The following is a 20,183-nucleotide window of genomic DNA, read 5'->3' as shown; positions in this document are numbered from 1 at the left end:
GATTAAAGTCCAACGGCAGTCCATAGCAACCAGCTGATTGTTCAACGCCCGTGACCAGCTCCTCAAGCTGCGAGTGATTCAGGAGAACTCTGTGTGCGCGTCACAGGTTTTCTTACGGAACGTGGTGCGTCACATGACACGTAGTGGCCATCTTGGATTGGGAAGGCCTATTTCAAGTTTATGAAGAGCGTTTTTGATGATAAGACGCATTTCCCTCTGCACCTCGAGTTTTGAAGGAATTTCTTTTCAGCGATTGACTTACTTCACCACATCTTCACATTCAGGTGAATCATTTTAATCTTCATTCACTGAACCTACATTTTTTTTTTTTTTTTACTTGGAACTTTGATTCTGGAAATTTGTTTTTTTACTTTAATTTATGTGGTGAAGAAAGGACAGTGTCTTGCTGTAACTTACACTGAACAATTCCACTGTATTTGTGCTGGTGTTGACACTTTTTGGAACTTTATTTATTCTCGTAGCTGTTAGCAACATGAGTCAACAAACGTTTTCATTAAGTCACCCTGAAGCTTTTTGGTCTAGTGGTTCTGAACCAGCTTTAAAATGGACAGAATGGAAAGAGTATTTTTTTTTAACTATATTGAGACCGTGGATTCGGACGGCAAGATGTCAGCTGATCAGAAGAAACGCATTTTATTACATTCACTAGGCCCACAAGGACTGAAATCGTACAACCAAATGAACAAACCTATAGTTGGGAGTGGGGATAGCAATGTTTTCACTGTTGATTTGTCCAATTTAGATAAATACTTTGCTCCCAAAGTGTGAATCGGTATTACCCGATACAAATTCTTCCAAAGGAAACAACAAAAAAATGAATCTGTTGATGATTACGTAAGTGAGTTTAAAAAATTGGCAACGGATTGTGCTTTTGGTGAATTATTAGAGGATTTAGTACGTGACCAAGTGGTTATGCATGCCAATAATCCTGCTATTCAGGAACGCCTATGGATTAATGGTGATGCCAGTCTTGACAATATTCTTGCTGTTGTCCATAAAGTGGAAACATCTAGTAGATGTGCAAATGCTTTAAAAAACGAAAGTGTTGCTAAAGATCTTGTTGCTAAAGTAAGTTCCAATTAAAAAAATTTATAGTAACAAGCCAAAATCTGATGGATGGAGTAAGTCCAGATCGTACAGTGAACCACCCAAATGTTATAGATGTGGAAGTCTTGAACATTTAGCTTTTGCTAAATCTTGTCCCGCTAGAAAGACTAAATGTGGTGCGTGTGGTATATATGGACATTACACTAAAGCATGTAGGAGGAAAAATAAAGCTGTTAAGTGTGTCCAAGTAGATACAGATTCTGATGGTGATGCTAGCAGTAGTGATGAACAGGTTTCTGAATGTTCTGTAGCTATAAAGAAAAACTTCTCAACATTAGAGATGGATGCTTGCTGATTGAAAATAAACCAGGGTGTTGGATCCACATAGGTGGAGTGCGTGTAAAATTTTACGCTGACTCAGGTTCACCCTATTCTATAGTTAATGAAGAAGTATGGAAAAAGAACTTCATTGGCAAAGTTGGTTCAAAACTCTTTCCCTCTGATATTGATCCTGAGGGTTATGGGGGTGAAAAAATGTATATAAAATCGTTTTTCAGTGGTTCAAATTTGAATTAAAAAATCGCCAATACTATGGTAAGTTATATATTTCCAGAAAGGGTCCATCAGTATTGGGATGGAAAGACCAGGGGAATTTACATATAATTCTTGACCCAAATTCGGTGGAAAAAGTACTTGTAATGGATGAGGGCACAAAGGTCGGTGAAAAACTTTTGAAACAGTTTCCTTCTGTTTTTCAAAAAAATATTGGTAAGTTCAAGAGATTTTGAACACTTGTAGGACACCCCCGCGCCGCACGGCCACCAGCTGCTGCGTGTGCCCCTTCCGCCTTGTGCCCGCTGCCCGGCTGCTGCCGCTTGACCACGCCCCCTCCCTCGAGCCTCGAGGTCCGTGGTTGCTCCTGTGCCCTGCTGTCTTCTGTCTACCCTAATCAGTTCTGTATGCTTTATTCTGTGTGATTTCCTCTTTTTTTCCTTAATTGCCAGCATTGTCGTCTTCTGTCCCTCTGTTCCCTCCCCGCTCCCCGCTTCCCGCCACCGCTGCTTAGCCCCGCCCCTTTTGCCTTCTGTATCCCTCCCCGCTCCCGCCTCCCAGCTGCCCCGCCCACCCGCGCACTTGGCCATATATGGCGACCATGCGACGCAGGTGAGTGTGACCTACTTGTAGGACACCCCCGCGCCGCACGGCCACCAGCTGCTGCGTGTGCCCCTTCCGCCTTGTGCCTCGCTGCCCGGCTGCTGCCGCTTGACCACGCCCCCTCCCTCGAGCCTCGAGGTCCGTGGTTGCTCCTGTGCCCTGCTGTCTTCTGTCTACCCTAATCAGTTCTGTATGCTTTATTCTGTGTGATTTCCTCTTTTTTTCCTTAATTGCCAGCATTGTCGTCTTCTGTCCCTCTGTTCCCTCCCCGCTCCCCGCTTCCCGCCACCGCCGCTTAGCCCCGCCCCTTTTGCCTTCTGTATCCCTCCCCGCTCCCGCCTCCCAGCTGCCCCGCCCACCCGCGCACTTGGCCATATATGGCGACCGTGCGACGCAGGTGAGTGTGACCTACTTGTAGGACACCCCCGCGCCGCACGGCCACCAGCTGCTGCGTGTGCCCCTTCCGCCTTGTGCCTCGCTGCCCGGCTGCTGCCGCTTGACCACGCCCCCTCCCTCGAGCCTCGAGGTCCGTGGTTGCTCCTGTGCCCTGCTGTCTTCTGTCTACCCTAATCAGTTCTGTATGCTTTATTCTGTGTGATTTCCTCTTTTTTTTCCTTAATTGCCAGCATTGTCGTCTTCTGTCCCTCTGTTCCCTCCCCGCTTCCCGCCACCGCCGCTTAGCCCCGCCCCTTTTGCCTTCTGTATCCCTCCCCGCTCCCGCCTCCCAGCTGCCCCGCCCACCCGCGCACTTCGCCATATACGGCGACCGTGCGAACGCGCAGCGGTCACGCGCAGCGGGCGCGCCGATTGTGCGCCGAAGGTGCGCCAAAGTTAAGGGACAGACATAAAACTATGTTGAGGCTATATAAGAAGGAGGTAATAAAAACCAAACAAGAATATTTTACCTCTCTTACTGCCTCACTTTCCTCACCTAAAGATCTTTTTAAAATCGTGGACACGCTTACCTCACTAAAGATGCCAGACCCGGTGGTGAGCTCACAACAGCTGTGCAATGATATTGCACAATTCTTCAACATCAAGATTGTGGATATTTATTCAGCTCTGGAGCTACAAAGGGTGACTCTATCTATCCCCTTAGACTGTGTTCCGCCATCTTTATCTGAGGAGGTGCCCTCTGGAAGTTTGTCTAGTTTTCCCTCTCTTTCCCTACTGGATCTTGAAGGCCTCTTGACCAAGGTTAGGTCGGGTTCCCCATTAGACCCCTGCCCCCTTAAACTCCTCAAACAGTGTAAAGACTGTCTTCTTCCACCATTACTGGGTGTGATGAATGGGGCAATTAAGGAAGGGACCTTCCCCCTTCAGTGGAAGAAAGCGGTGGTCAAGCCTCTTTTAAAAAAACCCTCTCTTGACCCGGGTGTGCTTAAGAACTTCCGCCCTATCTCGTTGCTTCCAGCTCCTGCCAAGATGCTGGAAATCCATCTAAATAAGCATCTTGTTGATTTTCTGGAAGCCCATGATAAGCTGGACCACTCGCAGCACGGCTTCAGGAGAGAACACAGTACCGAGTCTGCCCTTACTATCGTGCTCGACACCATTCGCACTAGGGTTGATAAGGGACTGACTACTCTCCTCATCCTCTTGGATCTCTCGGCTGCTTTTGATACCCTGTCTCCCTCAGTATTAACATCAAGGCTGAGGGAGATCGGGGTCAAGGGCACAGCACTTAGTTTGCTGACATCCTTTCTTAATCAGAGGGAACAGAGGGTAAAGCTGGGGGATTTTCTGTCTCCATCCCTTCCTGTGCTTTGTGGGGTCCCTCAGGGGTCGGCTTTAAGTCCGACCCTCTTTAACATCTATGTTACCCCACTGGCCAGGCTTATTAGATCTTTTGGGATGGAGGTTATCTCCTATGCTGACGACACACAGATTCTGCTGTCCTTTACCCAACCCACTATCCAGGCTGCCTCCAATTTTAAAAACTGTTTGAAGGCAGTCGCTCAATGGATGGTGGGTAATTCATTGAAATTCAATGGGGATAAGACAGAGTTTCTGGTGTTCGGGGGAAAGGAGGATTTCTGGTCAGCTGATTGGTGGCCGCCCTCTATGGGGGTGTGCCCTACACCGTCGACCCTGGCCAAAAATCTGGGCGTTTTGATCGATCCCCTTTTGAGGATGGATCAACAGGTAAGCAGGACCATCTCCACCTGCTGGGGACTGATAAACATCTTACGGAGGATCAGGCACTATCTGTCTTTCCAGGCCAGGAAACAAATTGTCCTGGCATTGATTGGGTCCAGACTTGATTATTGCAATGCTCTTTATTTGGGCATCAATAAGGGCTTGGTGACCCGTCTACAGATGGTGCAGAACGCTGCCGCTAGACTGGTCCTGGACCTGCCTAAACGGGCCAAGACTAATCAGGCAAGAAGGACCTTGCATTGGCTCCCTATTGAGTCCAGGATATCCTTTAAGTCCCTGACTTTGATTTATAGAGCCTTGGCAACCAATCGGTCTGGGGGTATGAAGGATTTGCTGGTCCCCTACATTCCCCCCAGAACTCTCCGGTCGTCAAATAAACTTCTGCTTTCAGTGCCCAGGATACGTAAGGCTAGGTGGGGAGGTAGAGCTTTTTCAACTCTTGCTCCCAGGCAGTGGAATTCCCTGCCTTTGGAGATAAGATCTCTTCCTTCGGCTCTGGCTTTTAGGAAGGCCCTTAAGACCTGGCTTTTTGCCAAGGCCTACGCTTAGATACGATCTGCCTCTTTTTCGAACTGTTTTGTTTAGGCGCCTTGATGCCTTCGGGCTAAGTAGCGCGATTACAAGTTTCCATTCATTCATTCATTCATTCAAGCCCGTCTGCGCCCGTCCGCGCCTGGCCTGCGCCCAGTGCCAGGACCCCTGGCCCTCGAGGACCCCGACCGACCCGCCTGACGTACAACGCCGCCACCCTCATCGCACTCAACACCGGCGGAACCCAGGGATGCTACCGAGCTACTCCGAAGCACACCCACGGACCCTTCAGCTGCCACGCCTGCAAGTTCACCTGCATCCGGACCTGCCCGACACCAGCACCTGCCATGCCGAACACCAGCAGCAACCACCTCAAGTGCATCCTGCTCAACACCCGCTCCGTCCACAGACACGCCATCGAACTCTGGAACCTCATCGACACCACAGCCCCCGACGTCGCCTTCATCACGGAGACCTGGATGAACGCCTCCTCAGCGCCCGACATCGCCATCGCCATCGCCATCCCAGAAGGATACAAGATCACCCGGAAGGATCGCAACGCCAACCAGGTGGGAGGAGGCATCGCCATCATCCACAAGAACACCATCCGCATCACGACCAGCACCGACAACTCCCCACCCTCCGCCGAACACCTGCACTTCCAGATCCACACCGACCCGAAGACCACCCTCAGAGGCACCCTGATCTACCGACCTCCGGGACCACGCACTCAATTCAGCGAGGACATCGCCGACTTCGTCAGCCCGCACGCCCTCCCCTCCGCCGACTACATCCTCCTGGGGGACTTCAACTTCCACCTGGAGAACAACAACGACTGCAACACCAGCACCCTGCTCGACAACCTCACCAACCTTGGACTCAAGCAGCTGGTGTCCACCCCCACCCACCTCGCCGGACACACACTCGACGCCATCTTCTCATCCAGCAAAGACATCGCCTTCAGCCACGCCACAGAACTCCACTGGACGGATCACAGATGCATCCACTTCACCTTCAGAAGAACGACGATCCACCACCACCAGCAACAGGCTGCCCGAAGAAGCTGGAACAAGATCACAGCCGACCAGCTCGCCGCCTCCCTGAGCCAGCACCCTCCGGCCAGCTCAGCGAACCCCAGCCAGGCCGCCGACAACCTCACGAAGTGGATCAGCGACTGCGCGGACGAACTCGCCCCACTGAGGACCCCGCCCAGCAGACCCGGCAGCAAGAGAGCCCCTTGGTTCACCGACGAACTCAAGAGCTCCAAGAAGAACTGCCGCGCCCTCGAGAAAGCCTGGAGAAGGGAACCCACGCCGGACAACAGGACCACCCTCAAGCTTGCCACCCGGAAACACCACCAACTGATCCGCATCGCCAAGAAGACGGCCTTCAAGAACCGACTGGACAACAGCGCACACAACTGCAAGGAACTCTTCAACATCGTGAAAGAGCTCTCCAACCCCAACGCCGGAAGCAACGACATCACCCCTTCGCAAGACCTCTGCAACTCCCTCGCCTCCTACTTCCACAACAAGATCGCGGACATACACAACAGCTTCAGCACCCATCCGACCCACGCCACGACCGCAGCAACGCCACCCACCACCACCCTCCACGCCTGGACCCCGGTCAACACCGAAGACACCGTCCACACGATGAACTCCGTCCACTCCGGATCTCCGACCGACCCCTGCCCTCACCACGTCTTCAACAAAGCCGACGCTGTCATCGCACCCCACCTGCGGGACATCATCAACACCTCATTCGACACCGCCACCTTCCCCGAGAGCTGGAAGCACGCCGAACTCAGCGCTCTACTCAAGAAACCTACTGCAGACCCCACCGAACTCAAGAATTACCGCCCCATCTCTCTACTCCCGTTTCCAGCCAAAGTCATCGAGAAAACCGTCAACAAACAGCTGGCCGCCTTCCTCGAGACGAATGGATCCCTCGACCCATCGCAGTCCGGATTCCGTGCCAACCACAGCACCGAGACCGCCCTCATCGCCGCCACTGACGACATCCGAGCCCTGATGGACAACGGGGAAACAGCGGCCCTCATCCTCCTAGACCTCTCCGCGGCTTTCGACACGGTCTGCCACCGCACCCTAGTACAGCGCCTCAGCAACGTCGGAATCCAGGAGAAGGCGCTGGAATGGATCGTCTCCTTTCTCGACGGAAGAACACAAAGAGTCCGCCTACCACCGTACAAGTCAGAGGCCACCGAAGTCATCTGCGGCGTCCCTCAGGGATCCTCACTGAGCCCGACTCTCTTCAACGTCTACATGAGCCCTCTCGCGGCCATCGCACGCCAACACAACCTCAACATAATCTCCTACGCCGACGACACCCAGCTGATCCTCTCCCTGACCAACGACGACCCCGCCGCTGCCAGAGCCAACCTGCACGAAGGGATGAGAGAGGTAGCCGAGTGGATGACGACGAGCCGCCTGAAGCTGAACTCAGATAAGACGGAGGTCCTCATCCTGGGCTCCTCGCCCTCCGCCTGGGACGACTCCTGGTGGCCCCCCGCCCTGGGCACCGCACCCAAACCGACAGACCACGCACGCAACCTGGGTTTCATCCTGGACTCCTCCCTCTCCATGACCAGGCAAGTCAACGCCGTCTCCTCATCGTGCTTCAACATCCTGCGCATGCTTCGGAAGATCTTCTGGTGGATCCCCACGGAGACCAGGAAGACCGTCACCCAGGCCCTCGTCACCAGCCGACTGGACTACGGCAACGCACTCTACGCCGGAACCACCGCCAAGATCCAGAAGAGACTCCAGCGCATCCAGAACGCCTCAGCCAGACTCATCCTCGACATCCCACGTCACAGCCACATCTCCGGACACCTAAGAGACCTGCACTGGCTCCCGGTCAACAAGAGAATCACCTTCCGCCTCCTTACCCACGCACACAAAGCTCTCCACGACCAAGGCCCGAGCTACCTCAACAACCGAATCAACTTCTACGCTCCCAAACGCCACCTCCGATCCGCCAGCCACGCCCTCGCCACCGTCCCACGCATCCGCAGAACCACTGCTGGAGGAAGGTCCTTCTCCTACCTGGCCGCCAAGACCTGGAACTCCCTCCCGGCCGACCTGCGCCTGACCCAAGACCACCTCTCCTTCAGGAAGAAGCTCAAGACCTGGCTGTTCGAGCAGTAGCGGCACCCCCTCCCCCCCCCCCCCCCCCAAGCGCCTCGAGACCCTACGGGTAGGTAGTGCGCTCTATAAATTTTTTTGATTGATTGATTGATTGAACACAAGATAATTCTGAAAGATAACGCGGTACCAAAAATTCATAGTCAGAAATGTTCTAATTGTCCTAAGGAATGATGTTGCTGCAGAACTGGACAGATTAGTCTCTTCAGACATAATTGAACCTGTTGAAGCATCATCTTGGGTTTCTCCCTTGGTCGTAGTTACGGAAAATTGAGGTTGTGTGTTAATTTAAATGAAAATATTGTGGTTGATCAATTTCCGTTTCCGAAAATTAATTAAATGTTAGCTTAATTAGAAGGTGCCAAGTGGTTTACTACAATTGATTTATCTGCTGCATATCATCAGATTCCACTTTCAAAAAGTAGCAAGAAACTCACTGCTTTCATTACCCCACAGGGCTGTTTCCAGTTCAAAAGGATGCCTTTCGGCTTAGCATCTGCTGCGGCCGTTTTTCAACGTCTTATGCATAAATTGTTTTCTAACGTAAAAAATACCAAATTTTTTCAAGAAGATATTCTTGTTTTTGGAAAAAACAAAATGGAACATGATAAAACTTTAGAGACAGTCTTATCAATTTAGGAATCAAAAGGTTTGACTATTGAGTATTCTAAATGTACATTTGCTAGCGATCACGTCACTTATTTGGGTCATGTTATAGATAGTTATGGAATTAGACCTAAGCCTAATCTTATTGACGCCATCAAAAGTGCTCCTGCCCCTAACTGCAAAGATGTCAGATCTTTTATACGTCTTGCAGAATTTTGCTCAAAGTACATTCCAAATTTTGCTGCTAGAACCTACAACATTAGGCAACTTTTAAAGAACAAAATCAAATTTGATTGGTCACCTGAGTGTGAACATGATTTTGAGGACATTAAGGATTGTATTACTAAAATTGCTTCCTTGGAGAGTTTTGACCCTGATCCTCAAACCATAATCACAACTGATGCCAGTATTAAAGGCTTAGGAGCCGTTCTTGCCCAAATTGATCGTAAGGGTATAGAACATATTGTAGCTTATGCCTCCAGATCTTTGTCACCCACTGAGGAGAAATACTCAACCATTGAGAAAGAGACCTTAGCGTGTGTTTGGGCTGTTGATCATTTGCGTGCTTTTGTATGGGGTAAGCAGTTCACTTTGCGCAGTGATCATAGACCTTTGCTCAAAGTTCTGACCACTGAAGGAACTATAAACACTTCAGCAAGAGTTGCTAGACTAGCAATTAGATTACAGGATTATTTTTACAAAATGGAGTACCTTCCTGGAAAAACAAAATTGCATAGCAGATTTCCTTTCAAGAATGCCTAAACAATTAGATACATGTGAAGATGAAATCTGTAATTCCTTTCAAATTGCCTATGCACAAGATTTGGGGAACTCTGGTATTATGAAAGACAAATGGGAGGAAGAATATTCCAATGATGATGAATTATCACAGGTAAAATTACACCTAGCACAATCTTGGCCAAGGAAAGTGAGCAATGACCATCCTTTAAAACCTTTCTGGGAGATTAGGTTTGATCTCAGTGTTCAGGGTGAAAACACTTGGCGAGGTGAAAGAGTCATTCCCCCTAAGAGTTTGCGTACATCAATAATAGCACTGTGTCATGAAGGGCATTTTGGCATTGTCCGTTCCAAACGAACGGTCAAAACTTAGTTTTGGTGGCCTGGCATGGATGCCGAAATCGAGGCATTTGTTAGAGAGTGTAAACCCTGTAAAGCGGTTGATAAATCATTGGTCACTTTCAAACCTCCCTTAAGTACCATGACTAGACCTAGTTCACCTTGGGAACCTAATGCAATTGATATCATGGGTCCCATTGGTATTGAGCAGAAGTACATTTTGGTACTAATGGATTTATATTCTAGATGGCCTTTTGTCAAAATTGTTAACAAAGCTGACACCGAAACTGTCCTTCATTTTCTTGACCAGTCATTTATAATGGAAGGTATTCCCTCTGTTTTATTAAGTGACAATGGTGTACAATTTATGTCAACAAGGCCAAAGAATATTTCAATAAACTAGTAATTAAACACAGAACTACTTCATTGTACAACCCAAACAGTAATGGCATGGTGGAGCGCTTCAACCGGGTTATTAAAAATACGATTCAATTGTCTGCCAAATGTAATGATTGGGAAACTCAAGTCTTAAAAATGGTTTGGGCTTACAGAGTTTCTATATGTGATGCCACTGGATATCCGCCTTTCGTCCTTCTGCGCGGAAGAAATCCTAGAACCGTATTCACTCCTGGTTGGTTATTTAAATCCAATGTTGTACATTGGTCTGAGGACTTAGTAAAAGAAAAAGGTGATGCTGCTCATGTTAAGAGTAAGGAGTGGTACGATTCAAAACATGGTGCTAAAAATGTCAACATTGATATTGGACAATGGGTTAGAGTAAAAAAACCCGGTAAGACTTCTAAAGAAGTCAGTTGTTTTTAGGACCTATGCAAGTTGTTGAAATCATGAATAATGCTGTACGTCTCACTGATGGAAAAGTTTCGAACCTCAAGAGGGTAGCAAAATGTTCTCCACCTTCGGAGTGTACTGAGAAAGTTTCGTACTGGTATGATTTTGATGATTTGTAAGGTAACGATAATTCTGGCATTGGTTCTAATGCAAATTCTCCTGTGGTCATCAAAGACAACACTGTAACGGTTTCTCCAGTTCCAGATTCACCTGTTTTGGAAACTGATTCAAGAAGTTCAGGTGTTAATAAAAGAAGAACTTAATTTGGATTCCAGGCATTCCAAGCGTAAAAAAAGACCTCCTGTCTGGTTAGGGGATTATATTTCAGAAAGTTTTCCTTTGTAAATTTTCTTTGCATTATTTATATTGCTCATCATAGTTTATTTGTATTAACTCACATATTTTTCTTATATTGTTTCACTTTCATATAATGTTTCTCTCTTCAAAAGGAAGGGGATGGTATGTTATGTTATCATTTTTCTTTTCTTCACTTTATTTCTTTGTTATATTCAGAAGGGGATGTGTTATGTTATGCATTTTAGTATGTTTTGCCGCGCGCTCTGTGTCTTCGCGTTCCATAGAACATGGAATGCGAAGCCAAGAGCAGTTACATGCTAGAGGTAAGCGGACGGCCAGCTTACCGGTTATGCTGCTGTAGCTGCCTGTATCCTTTGGAATAAAGATAATTTGACTCACTAAATCATCTACGAATCATCTATTCAACACATGCCCACCAAAGCATTACCCAAGGTGACAGCACCACACACAGGTACTGCAGCCCAGGCAATAGTTAGAGGAAGCAGCGCACACACTCCTACAATACCTCTCAAAGCATCATCAAGTGGTATCCATCAAAGCACCTACAATACAGCAGTCGGACGATATGCATCCCGAAACATATACAGCACAGGTAGGCAAATACTCGCTTACATAGACTATGCACCTATACAGATCTAAGCACATGTACTGAAATATACATTATAAGCAAGCACTCATATATGCATACTATGCATATCATAATGTAATGCAGAACATGCATGTGCTCAACGCATCACTGCTCTATAACCCCTGGAACAGCCCCTAAATTATTTTGAAAGATATATTTTACCCCACAGATAAATACTCTTCCTCTGTAGGGTCATCCTGGGACGTTTAGGGATAGGTCAAATCTGCCTTACCCCACAATCTCCGGCAGAAAACTGATAGGTTTTGTGGCACAAAACCTATCACGCAGAGGGGACTCCTGGATGTTTTCCAGGAGGCCCTCCACAGAGATTCAGGTTGGTTCTACCTTCACTTCCACATTTCTAGGTAACATCACTGGTTGTCAGGGGCTCCATTTTATTAGATCTTACCACTCACTGTGTCACGAGAGGCCATGCCAACATCCTACTGCGGTTATCCCAAGTAGGCAATGACAACTGTCGGAGAGAGGGGCAACCATCACCCCTTCTACAGCTCTTTGGCAAAGACCATCTTAACCTAGCCCGTAAGAGCCTTTATTATCTCCTGGTGCTAAAGCGACTTCTTGGGAGCCCCATGCAAAGTGAAGATGTGGTTGGATCTCCCGACACTACCGGGATCCAGTCTCGCCATTGGGTGTTACCTCTGGGATCCTAATGCTGCACCACAGGAAGTGTACTCTTTCTGAAGCATGCGGGGGTGGAGGGAAGTAGACCGTGGGCACTTGTAGAAGGTTCAAGGCAAAATATTGGGAAGAGCAGCATTTTTAGAAGGTTGTTGAATGGAGAGACATGACACGTGGGTCGTTTGTTTGCGTTTTTAGGTACGGCTTGACTTCGTAGCTGTCTCCATTAGCTATTTTTAGGCTGAGCCTACCAGACAACGCAAGCTGACTGGCTGAAAAAGACCTATTGTGAGCTCACCAAACTCCTACTGTGAGCTTAGAGCCCGCCCACTGCTTACCATTGGTTGGCTTTATTGTCACTCATTTGTTTGTATCTCACTCAATGGCCTCCTTACATTTCTTCCGTTTGCCCCACCCCTGGAGCATACCCGGTTTACCATCCTTTTGACTGGATGGCTTGTATCCTTCCTTGGCTGTCATCGGGGAACTATTATTTCTGCTTTTTACCTACAGTCCCTGGGAGTGCATGTGAGGTTTTTTTCTCCCTCCTGCCGTGCACCGCTTCTCTGCTGCCGGGCTGCCCACTTGACAGGCTGAGCTCCTGGAAGGCTGCTGTAATTGTGCGCTTGTTTGCTTTTCACTTTCCTGCCGGCTTTATTGTGGGTGCCGGGGGCACCCCGCTGCGTGTGTTGCAGAATAATGCCACTGTGCTAGGACAGTTCCCACTGAAGAGAGGCAGAGCGCTGTGTCTCTGCCTCTCACAGCCCACACTGAGGACTAAGAACAAAACACACCCTCACGTGTCCTCAGGTTACTGTGGGAGGCAGCCAGGGGAGAGCAATCGACTTCCGAGTGACGGCGCCAATTGGAGCCGTTGATGCAATCACAGTAATATGCCTGTAAAACCATCCGGCTCCCCTGGGCGTCCCATGTAGTTATAACAGAAACAAGCCCGTGATTCTTGGCAGATATTACACATTCTTCCAGGAGCATCAGATAGGACTGTGTATCTGAAGGCGTTACACACACTGTATGTTTGCAAAAAGACCATAGTCCCGGCCATGCAGCGGAATTTGCAGGTTTTCTGTTTTTTACATGTACAATGTCTATGTGCACACATGACCGATAGTTCTTGACTTACTCCAAAGAATTTACTTATTTTACTAACCTGCATAAAATATTTTTCATATCTATTGTGTATCGCCCCAAAAACGGATTAACAAGTAACCTGCTTGTTCTGTGTTTTAATTACCAATGCTTGGTCTCCTTTCACATGTTTTACAAAGACAAGGGGACCCAATTGGTGGTCAGGGACCTTGGGTATGAACTGTTTTAAGGAACAAGGGTCCCTAACAAAAGGATGGATAGATTAGATAGATTAGATAGATAGATTAGATAGATAGATTAGATAGATAGATTAGATAGATAGATTAGATAGATAGATTAGATAGATAGATTAGATAGATAGATTAGATAGATAGATTGATTAGATAGATAGATTAGATAGGATAGATTAGATAGATAGATTAGATAGATAGATTAGATAGATAGATAGATAGATAGATAGATAATCATGTCTATACTTTGACTGTCAAACTGGACATCATTTATTAATAAAGAAGTAAAAGAAAGCATACAGGTGGGAACATGTGTATCGTTAAAACAGAAAAAGGCTCAGGCAATACATGAGGGCGTGACCAGAAATGATTAGAGTTATTAAGCCAATATCAAATCTTTGAAAACACACTAGCACACAATAATATAAGATATACATTTATGTCAGAGTGCATGATGTCGACGACGTTTCGATCCTGTGGTGATTGGGCCCTCAGGCCCTCATGTATGGAAATGAAGGACGCAGACACCGGATGACTGGTACACCAAACTGGCCACGAGCACGTGCGCTCGGCCCCTTTTATTGTCAGGGTCACCTGACTCGTGACGCCTGTGGTGGGTGGGTGTTCAGTGTGGGTTACAGTAAAGTGGAACACTAGAATGTATCCAGCCGGATACTACATCCCTCCCAAAATTTAATGAAAGTTAAACCAAAACAAAGTCCGAACCTGTGGGAGAAAACGCACAAGTTACAAACAAAACATTGACTGGCGAGCAGGACTTCCACGTAGTCTCTTTGTTGATGGTCGACTGCCGGCGAGGGTGTTCTGACAGCCGGGACCACTCTGTCTCTTTGGCACAATGTCCAAGTGCTCTATGGATGCGTGATTTGGGACTTACAACGTGGAAGTGCGCTTCACAGTCTCTTTCTTGTACCGCCGTCGGTGGAAGTGTGGGTGGAATGACGGTGGACCCTCGTTATTCGACCTTCCGCTGTATGCCCTGGTAGAGGTGTTTCCTCCAACTAGTAGTTGTCTTCTTACAGGACTCCCCGTTGCAGGATATCCCTCTCACGGATACCCCTCTCTCGTGGGTGTCCCCTCTCACGGGACGACCCGGAGGCCCTTTTGTTGCCAGGCTTCCACTGGAACGGTTTGACCGCGCCTTGTCGCTCCAATCGCGTTGGAGGAGTCGCTACGGGTCCTCTTTCCGTGTCCGAAGTTCCACCTAAAAGGGTGCTGTTGGCACTTGGTCCTTCGCGCTCTGCCTCTGTTCTCCTAGGATCTCCAGAGCCAGCTTCAACAGTCCATCTCTCGTCTTGGGATCCGCTGCCACCGGTGTACCTGAGGCCTCTGCCCCTTGGATGTCCACGGTCCTGTTTCCGTGACGTCCCAGAGGTGGTTGTTACCAACGGACCGGCCTGCTCGTCTCGGTCATCCCCGGGTGACCTTCGGGTTAGCGCATCGACGTATACTCCCAGTGGGGCTGATGTTGTTTTCCAGGTACTAGGTCTGGGTGCCCATGCACCTTCGCACTTCCCTCTTCGGGTACTCCTTCTGGTGTGTGTGTTGATCTGTCACGCACACCTCTGTGCTCTTCTCCTTTCCTCTTCGGGTGTTCTCCTTCTGGTGTGTGCGCGTTGATCTGTTACGCACACCTCTGTGCTCTTCTCCTTTCCTCTTCGGGTGTTCTCCTTCTACTTCCACTGCGACGTGATCCAGTCTTCCTGCCTTTTTGCTCGTCCTTACCAGGCTTCCTCGTGTAGCGTGCACTCTACGCGTTTCCCTCTGGTCTTGTCCCGCCACTCGGACACTGTCTTCCTTTCGCTCTGTGACTGGACCAATCATCGCGACCTTCTGTCTCGTAGTTGCTTCTGATGTTGAGTGATGTTACTGGACCTCTTTTCCTACTCCTCCTGGTCCTCTTCACTGACGTCCCTTCGGACTTCCTATTCTCTTCAGCTCTGACCTCTTGGCAGGTCAGTGCCCTCTCCGACCTCTTGTAGGTCTATATCTTCCTTACGACCAACTGGTGGTCGGCAACCTTCGCGCGACCATCTGGGCGGTCGGCAACCTTCGCGCGACCATCTGGGTGGCCGGCAACCTTCGCGCGACCATCTGGGTGGCCGGCAACCTTCGCGCGACCATCTGGGTGGCCGGCAACCTTCGCGCGACCATCTGGGTGGCCGGCAACCTTCGCGCGACCATCTGGGTGGCCGGCTTCACAAGGTGCGTCACGTCGTGCGACTACCTGTGTTTGCTGAGTTGTCGAGTGCTGGTGCAAGCTTCTCTTCGTACCGTCGCGGTACATCTTCAGAGTCGCGTTGCTCCTTGCGCTGTGTGATTTCTTGACGTGGTGGCTTCTTGGCGCCACTGGGTGTACTTCTTCATCCTTCGCCTGCCAGTGTCGGATACTTGCTGCGCGCATCTTCGTCAGTGGGTTCCTCTTCCTAGGCGCTGCTATGTACCTTCCGCGTCCGGGGTACATCTGCGCTAAGTCCTTTAGTTCGCTCGAGGGTTCGCTCCACTTGATGCGGCGACAGCGCAGTCCTTGCTGGGGTGGATGTGGCTTGACACCATTCTTCTTTCTCCTTGTCTTGCTGTGGGACGGCGCGGCATCCCGGTGACACCCTGTCTCCTCTTCCTTGCGCTTCCGTCGCGTCCCTGCGCATTCCTGTGCTCTGGCGCATTCCCGTGCGCCTCCGTCGCGTTCCCGTGCACTCACCATTGTGCATCAGTCTGCCCTTGCAGTACATGCCCTGCTGCCTCTTCTCCACGCCTCTCTATTCCTTTCCTGCAGCTGGTGCAACGCTGCTCTCCGGCCACTAGATGGCAGTGCAGGGTTTTCTCTTTACTTCCTTCAGCAGCAACCTTCTCTGCTGCAAACCTGTTCTTGGTTGTTCTTTCACTTTCCAGGCTCTGGCAGAGGGCAGGAGCCACCGCAGAGCAGTGGAGTGCAGGACACGGGCGGGGCAGCAGGTAAGTCTGTTGTTTTCCTTACTTATTTGTTGAGGCAGAGGGGCCACAGGCATTGACAGCGCTGCACAGGGGACGATGATGCATCACTAGCTGGGGGAGAAATGCCCTTGTGTGGATGGCGGCTGGCTCAGCGTCCTTACATGTATTTCCTCGCCTTAGTGTCTGCTGGGACACCACAGCTGGCCTCCTGATTGTCGTTTCACGCTACCCGCCTGTAGCGGTCTCCTGTTGGGGCAACTCGCGCTCTTCGCGCATATTTGAAATTCGCGCTTCGATGCGCCTTTGAACTGGTATCTGGCCCGCCCCGCAACCGGCCTCCTCGTTGCTCGGGCCCTGCGGGGGGGGGGTGCGTGTGTGTCGGCACTGGGTGCTGGCGCTGCGGGTGGGCTCCGCTTTACTTATTTCTAACTGGCAGCCTTCTATCGGCCGCGGGCCGCAACCACTTTCCTTTTCGCCCTCCCTGCCCGCGGCAGCTTCCTGCAGTCCACGCGCGGCAGGTAGGGGTGCACTCGCCGAGCTCCTCACTATTTCAGCGGCGCTTGCCGCGTGCTGGCATTCCGCCTCCTCCGCCCCTCGCAGCCGGCCCTTTCCCTTCACGGGCTGTGCAGGGGGGGGGGGGGGGGGCGATGGCACTGTTCTGATTGGCCGCGTCGGCCACACACACTGCAGGTCCGCTCTTCTGGAGGAGCCAGTTCAGGCGGTTTCCTCACGCTGCCGGTGATGCCACTGCTCTTTACCAGTGACGGGGCCGCTCACTGCTGTTCCCCCGCCGCGGCAGCCTCACACGCTTCATTCTCTGCGCAGGGGGGGCTGGGGCTGGCGCCGGAGTCTGCTCGCTCCGTTGTGGGGCAGAGTTGGTTTTCCTCACGGGGACGGGGGAGTGGGTAGCTACTCCACTCTTCCACCCTTCCGCAGTCAGCTCACCTTCTGCCCGCTGTTGACTCAGGCCTTGTCCGCAGCGGCGGCCGGCATCCTGGCAGTCCGGCCCCGCATACTATTGTTTCTGCCCTTCCGGGCTGTACTTTACCGGACTCACGCAGCAGGCTCTTCCGATGCGGGGTAGGCTCCCGCTCGGTGTCTGACACTCCTGGGCTCTCCGTCCGCCCACAGACAGCGCTTCAACACAGGTAGGGGTGTCGCATGTGGGGTGAGCTCTGCTCGGTTCCCTCGTGTGCGGGGGTCACTCCGTTGCGGCCGATGCGGGTGGGCTCCGCGTGGCTCGCACCTCTCCACCGGGCACAGCGGCAGGCGCGACGGGGTCGGGGTGGGCACCCGACTTCCTCGCCGTCTCTCTGGGGCAGCATGCACGCCCGCTGGTCTTCGGCGTGGGGTGGGTACCCGGTCGAGCTCACGCCCGGGGCTTTGTACACGCCCGGCGGCGATCAGGCGCTGCCCGTGCCTGCTGGGGTTGACACACAGGCAGCTCTCACCCCTCCTTCCATTTTCGCTGGGCTGCTGCACGCCAGGGCACAGCCCCCTCGTCGCCAATGTGGTGATTGGGCCCTCAGGCCCTCATGTATGGAAATGAAGGACGCAGACACCGGATGACTGGTACAGCAAACTGGCCACGAGCACGTGCGCTCGGCCCCTTTTATTGTCAGGGTCACCTGACTCGTGACGCCTGTGGTGGGTGGGTGTTCAGTGTGGGTTACAGTAAAGTGGAACACTAGAATGTATCCAGCCGGATACTACAGATCCCTTTAACTAAATGCTGGGATCATCTTCAGGGCAGAGCAAATAGGTGGCCGAGGCAATTGCCTGTCAACCGAGGTTCTGGGACTCAGTTCTGAGTGAGAACGGAATCCTAGGTCCAGGTTGATACAGTCGTGTGATGAAGCGCGCGATAGTTCTGCGCCGATGGATGGCGCGAGTTCGCCGATTGCAGTGCCGTCACGCCACCCCGCTTCCCTGGCACTCAGGGATCTGGACTCTATCCCGCAGTCCATCCTTACGCCCCATTACCCGCTCCTCGCCATGTTGGTTCCCCGAAACGAACCATGGCTTGCCCCCTTGCCACAGGGCCTTCCCGTGGCTGTAATACACTGCGGCCTGCGACATCCATGGACGCAGAACCATCCGGCGCTTCATCACACGACTGTCAACCTATATAACCAAAAAGAAAAAAAAAAGTAGTACTTCAAAAGTGAACATCGGATAGGCCTCTGACCCTCAGGTCGCAATGAATGTGACAACCAGTGTTATCAGGTGTACTTATAGAAGAAAAATAGTTCCTCGTGAATTTCAAATGAAAGCACTTATTAAAAGGCGGAAAGATACAGCAAGCAGCCAATAGCATGAGCTAAAATACAAATCCCCTTTGAGCAGAGCCAAAGCTCACTTTATGTATATTTTAAATATTTGGTAACTATAGGTAAGGAAGTCCCACAGACGGGTGGAACACGCCGTGATGGGATTTTACCACCCATCATGCTTTCTCCAGCCTCTGGGGCCTCTCTCACTCCGACTCCCTGCCGCCCCCCCCCCCCCCGACCCCCCTCCCTCCCCGCCTGTAATCCTTCCAAGCTTCACTTAAGGACGAGCAGTAATTAAAAGGGATTATTTAAACCCTAAACTCGGTGGCAGTGGCAGGTAAAAACCTCCGCCACTTCACTGACCCAGAAATCAAACCCACCTGCATTCACTCTCCAATACCCCCTACCTCCCCCCCCCCCCCCCCCTCCAAAAGAGGCATCTCCCCCACCCTTCCGCGGGGACCTCTCTTCTAATTCAGGAGCCCCACTACAGGCGGAAACACACCAAAACTGTGGTTGCAATCGGGCCCCATCCATGCTGGCCGGATTTGGTTGCAGCTTGGCTCCCTTGTGGATTTACTGCCCCCTGGCGGTGCCACTCCAGATTCACAGGTTCAGACTCTTAAAGAAAAGCCAAAGTGACCCAGAGGCTAAGCCACTGATTTCATAACAAGAGGTCCGAGTTCTAATCTCAGCTTCACTAAACTGTGTTACCTTGGACGAACCATCTTATCTCCCCAGGCGTCAGTTTCCTTATCTGTAGGAAGGCCCGCCTCCCCTAACCGAGGACGTGGATCTGTGTGACATTTAGACATTGCAGTGAGGACAGAGAGAGTATCTGAAGGCGTTACACACACTAGTGTTCCTAGGTTTTGAGCACACGGCTCCAGAAGGCGAGGCCTACCCAGCAGCGCTTGGAAGAGGTCGCTCTGGAAGATGGCGAGGAGGCGCTCCACCTTCTGGCGAAAGTTCTGGTCCAGCAGCAGGGATTCCTCCATGAGCCGCAGGGCCGCCTGGGTGTCTGTGGGGGCAGAGAGGGAGAACTGAGCACAGAGCGCAGCACACACACACACACACAACTGTGAAACATACAAACAAGGGGTCAGCTGAGGACACATGCGTTGAGGATCCAATGGGGTAGAGAAAAAGAGAAAAAGAGAAAAAGAGAGAGAGAGAGAGAGAGAAAGAGAGAGAGAGAGAGAGAGAAAGAGAGAGAGAGAGAGAGAGAGAAAAGAGAGAGAGAGAGAGAGAGAGAGAGAAAGAGAAAAAGAGAGAGAGAGAGAGAGAGAGAGAGAGAAAGAGAAAAAGAGGAGAGAGAGAGAGAGAGAGAGAGAAAGAGAAAAAGAGGTGAGAGAGAGAGAGAGAGAGAGAGAAAGAGAAAAAGAGAGGGGTGAGAGAGAGAGAAAGAGAAAAAGAG

General features: G+C 50.7%; 1 protein-coding gene across 4 annotated transcripts in view; it reads right to left on the bottom strand.

The window, feature by feature from the left end:
- The window catches only part of DLG4 (discs large MAGUK scaffold protein 4), an 863,469-nt gene extending 843,686 nt beyond the window's left edge, over nt 1-19,783 (bottom strand). For all 4 annotated transcript variants that reach the window (XR_014972361.1, XM_085639539.1, XM_085639540.1 and 1 more), the window contains exon 1: nt 19,671-19,783. Coding sequence is in view for 3 of the 4 variants with exons in the window: in XM_085639539.1 (XP_085495665.1) it covers nt 19,671-19,764 (94 nt within the window). In the remaining variant the exon portion in view is untranslated. The remainder of the gene's footprint in view (nt 1-19,670) is intronic.
- Nucleotides 19,784-20,183: the final 400 nt, after the last annotated feature.

Source organism: Triturus cristatus, chromosome 12 (genome assembly GCF_964204655.1).
Source record: "Triturus cristatus chromosome 12, aTriCri1.1, whole genome shotgun sequence".
Classification (NCBI taxonomy): Eukaryota; Metazoa; Chordata; class Amphibia; order Caudata; family Salamandridae; genus Triturus; species Triturus cristatus.
This window is presented reverse-complemented; position numbering and strand designations above follow the sequence as displayed.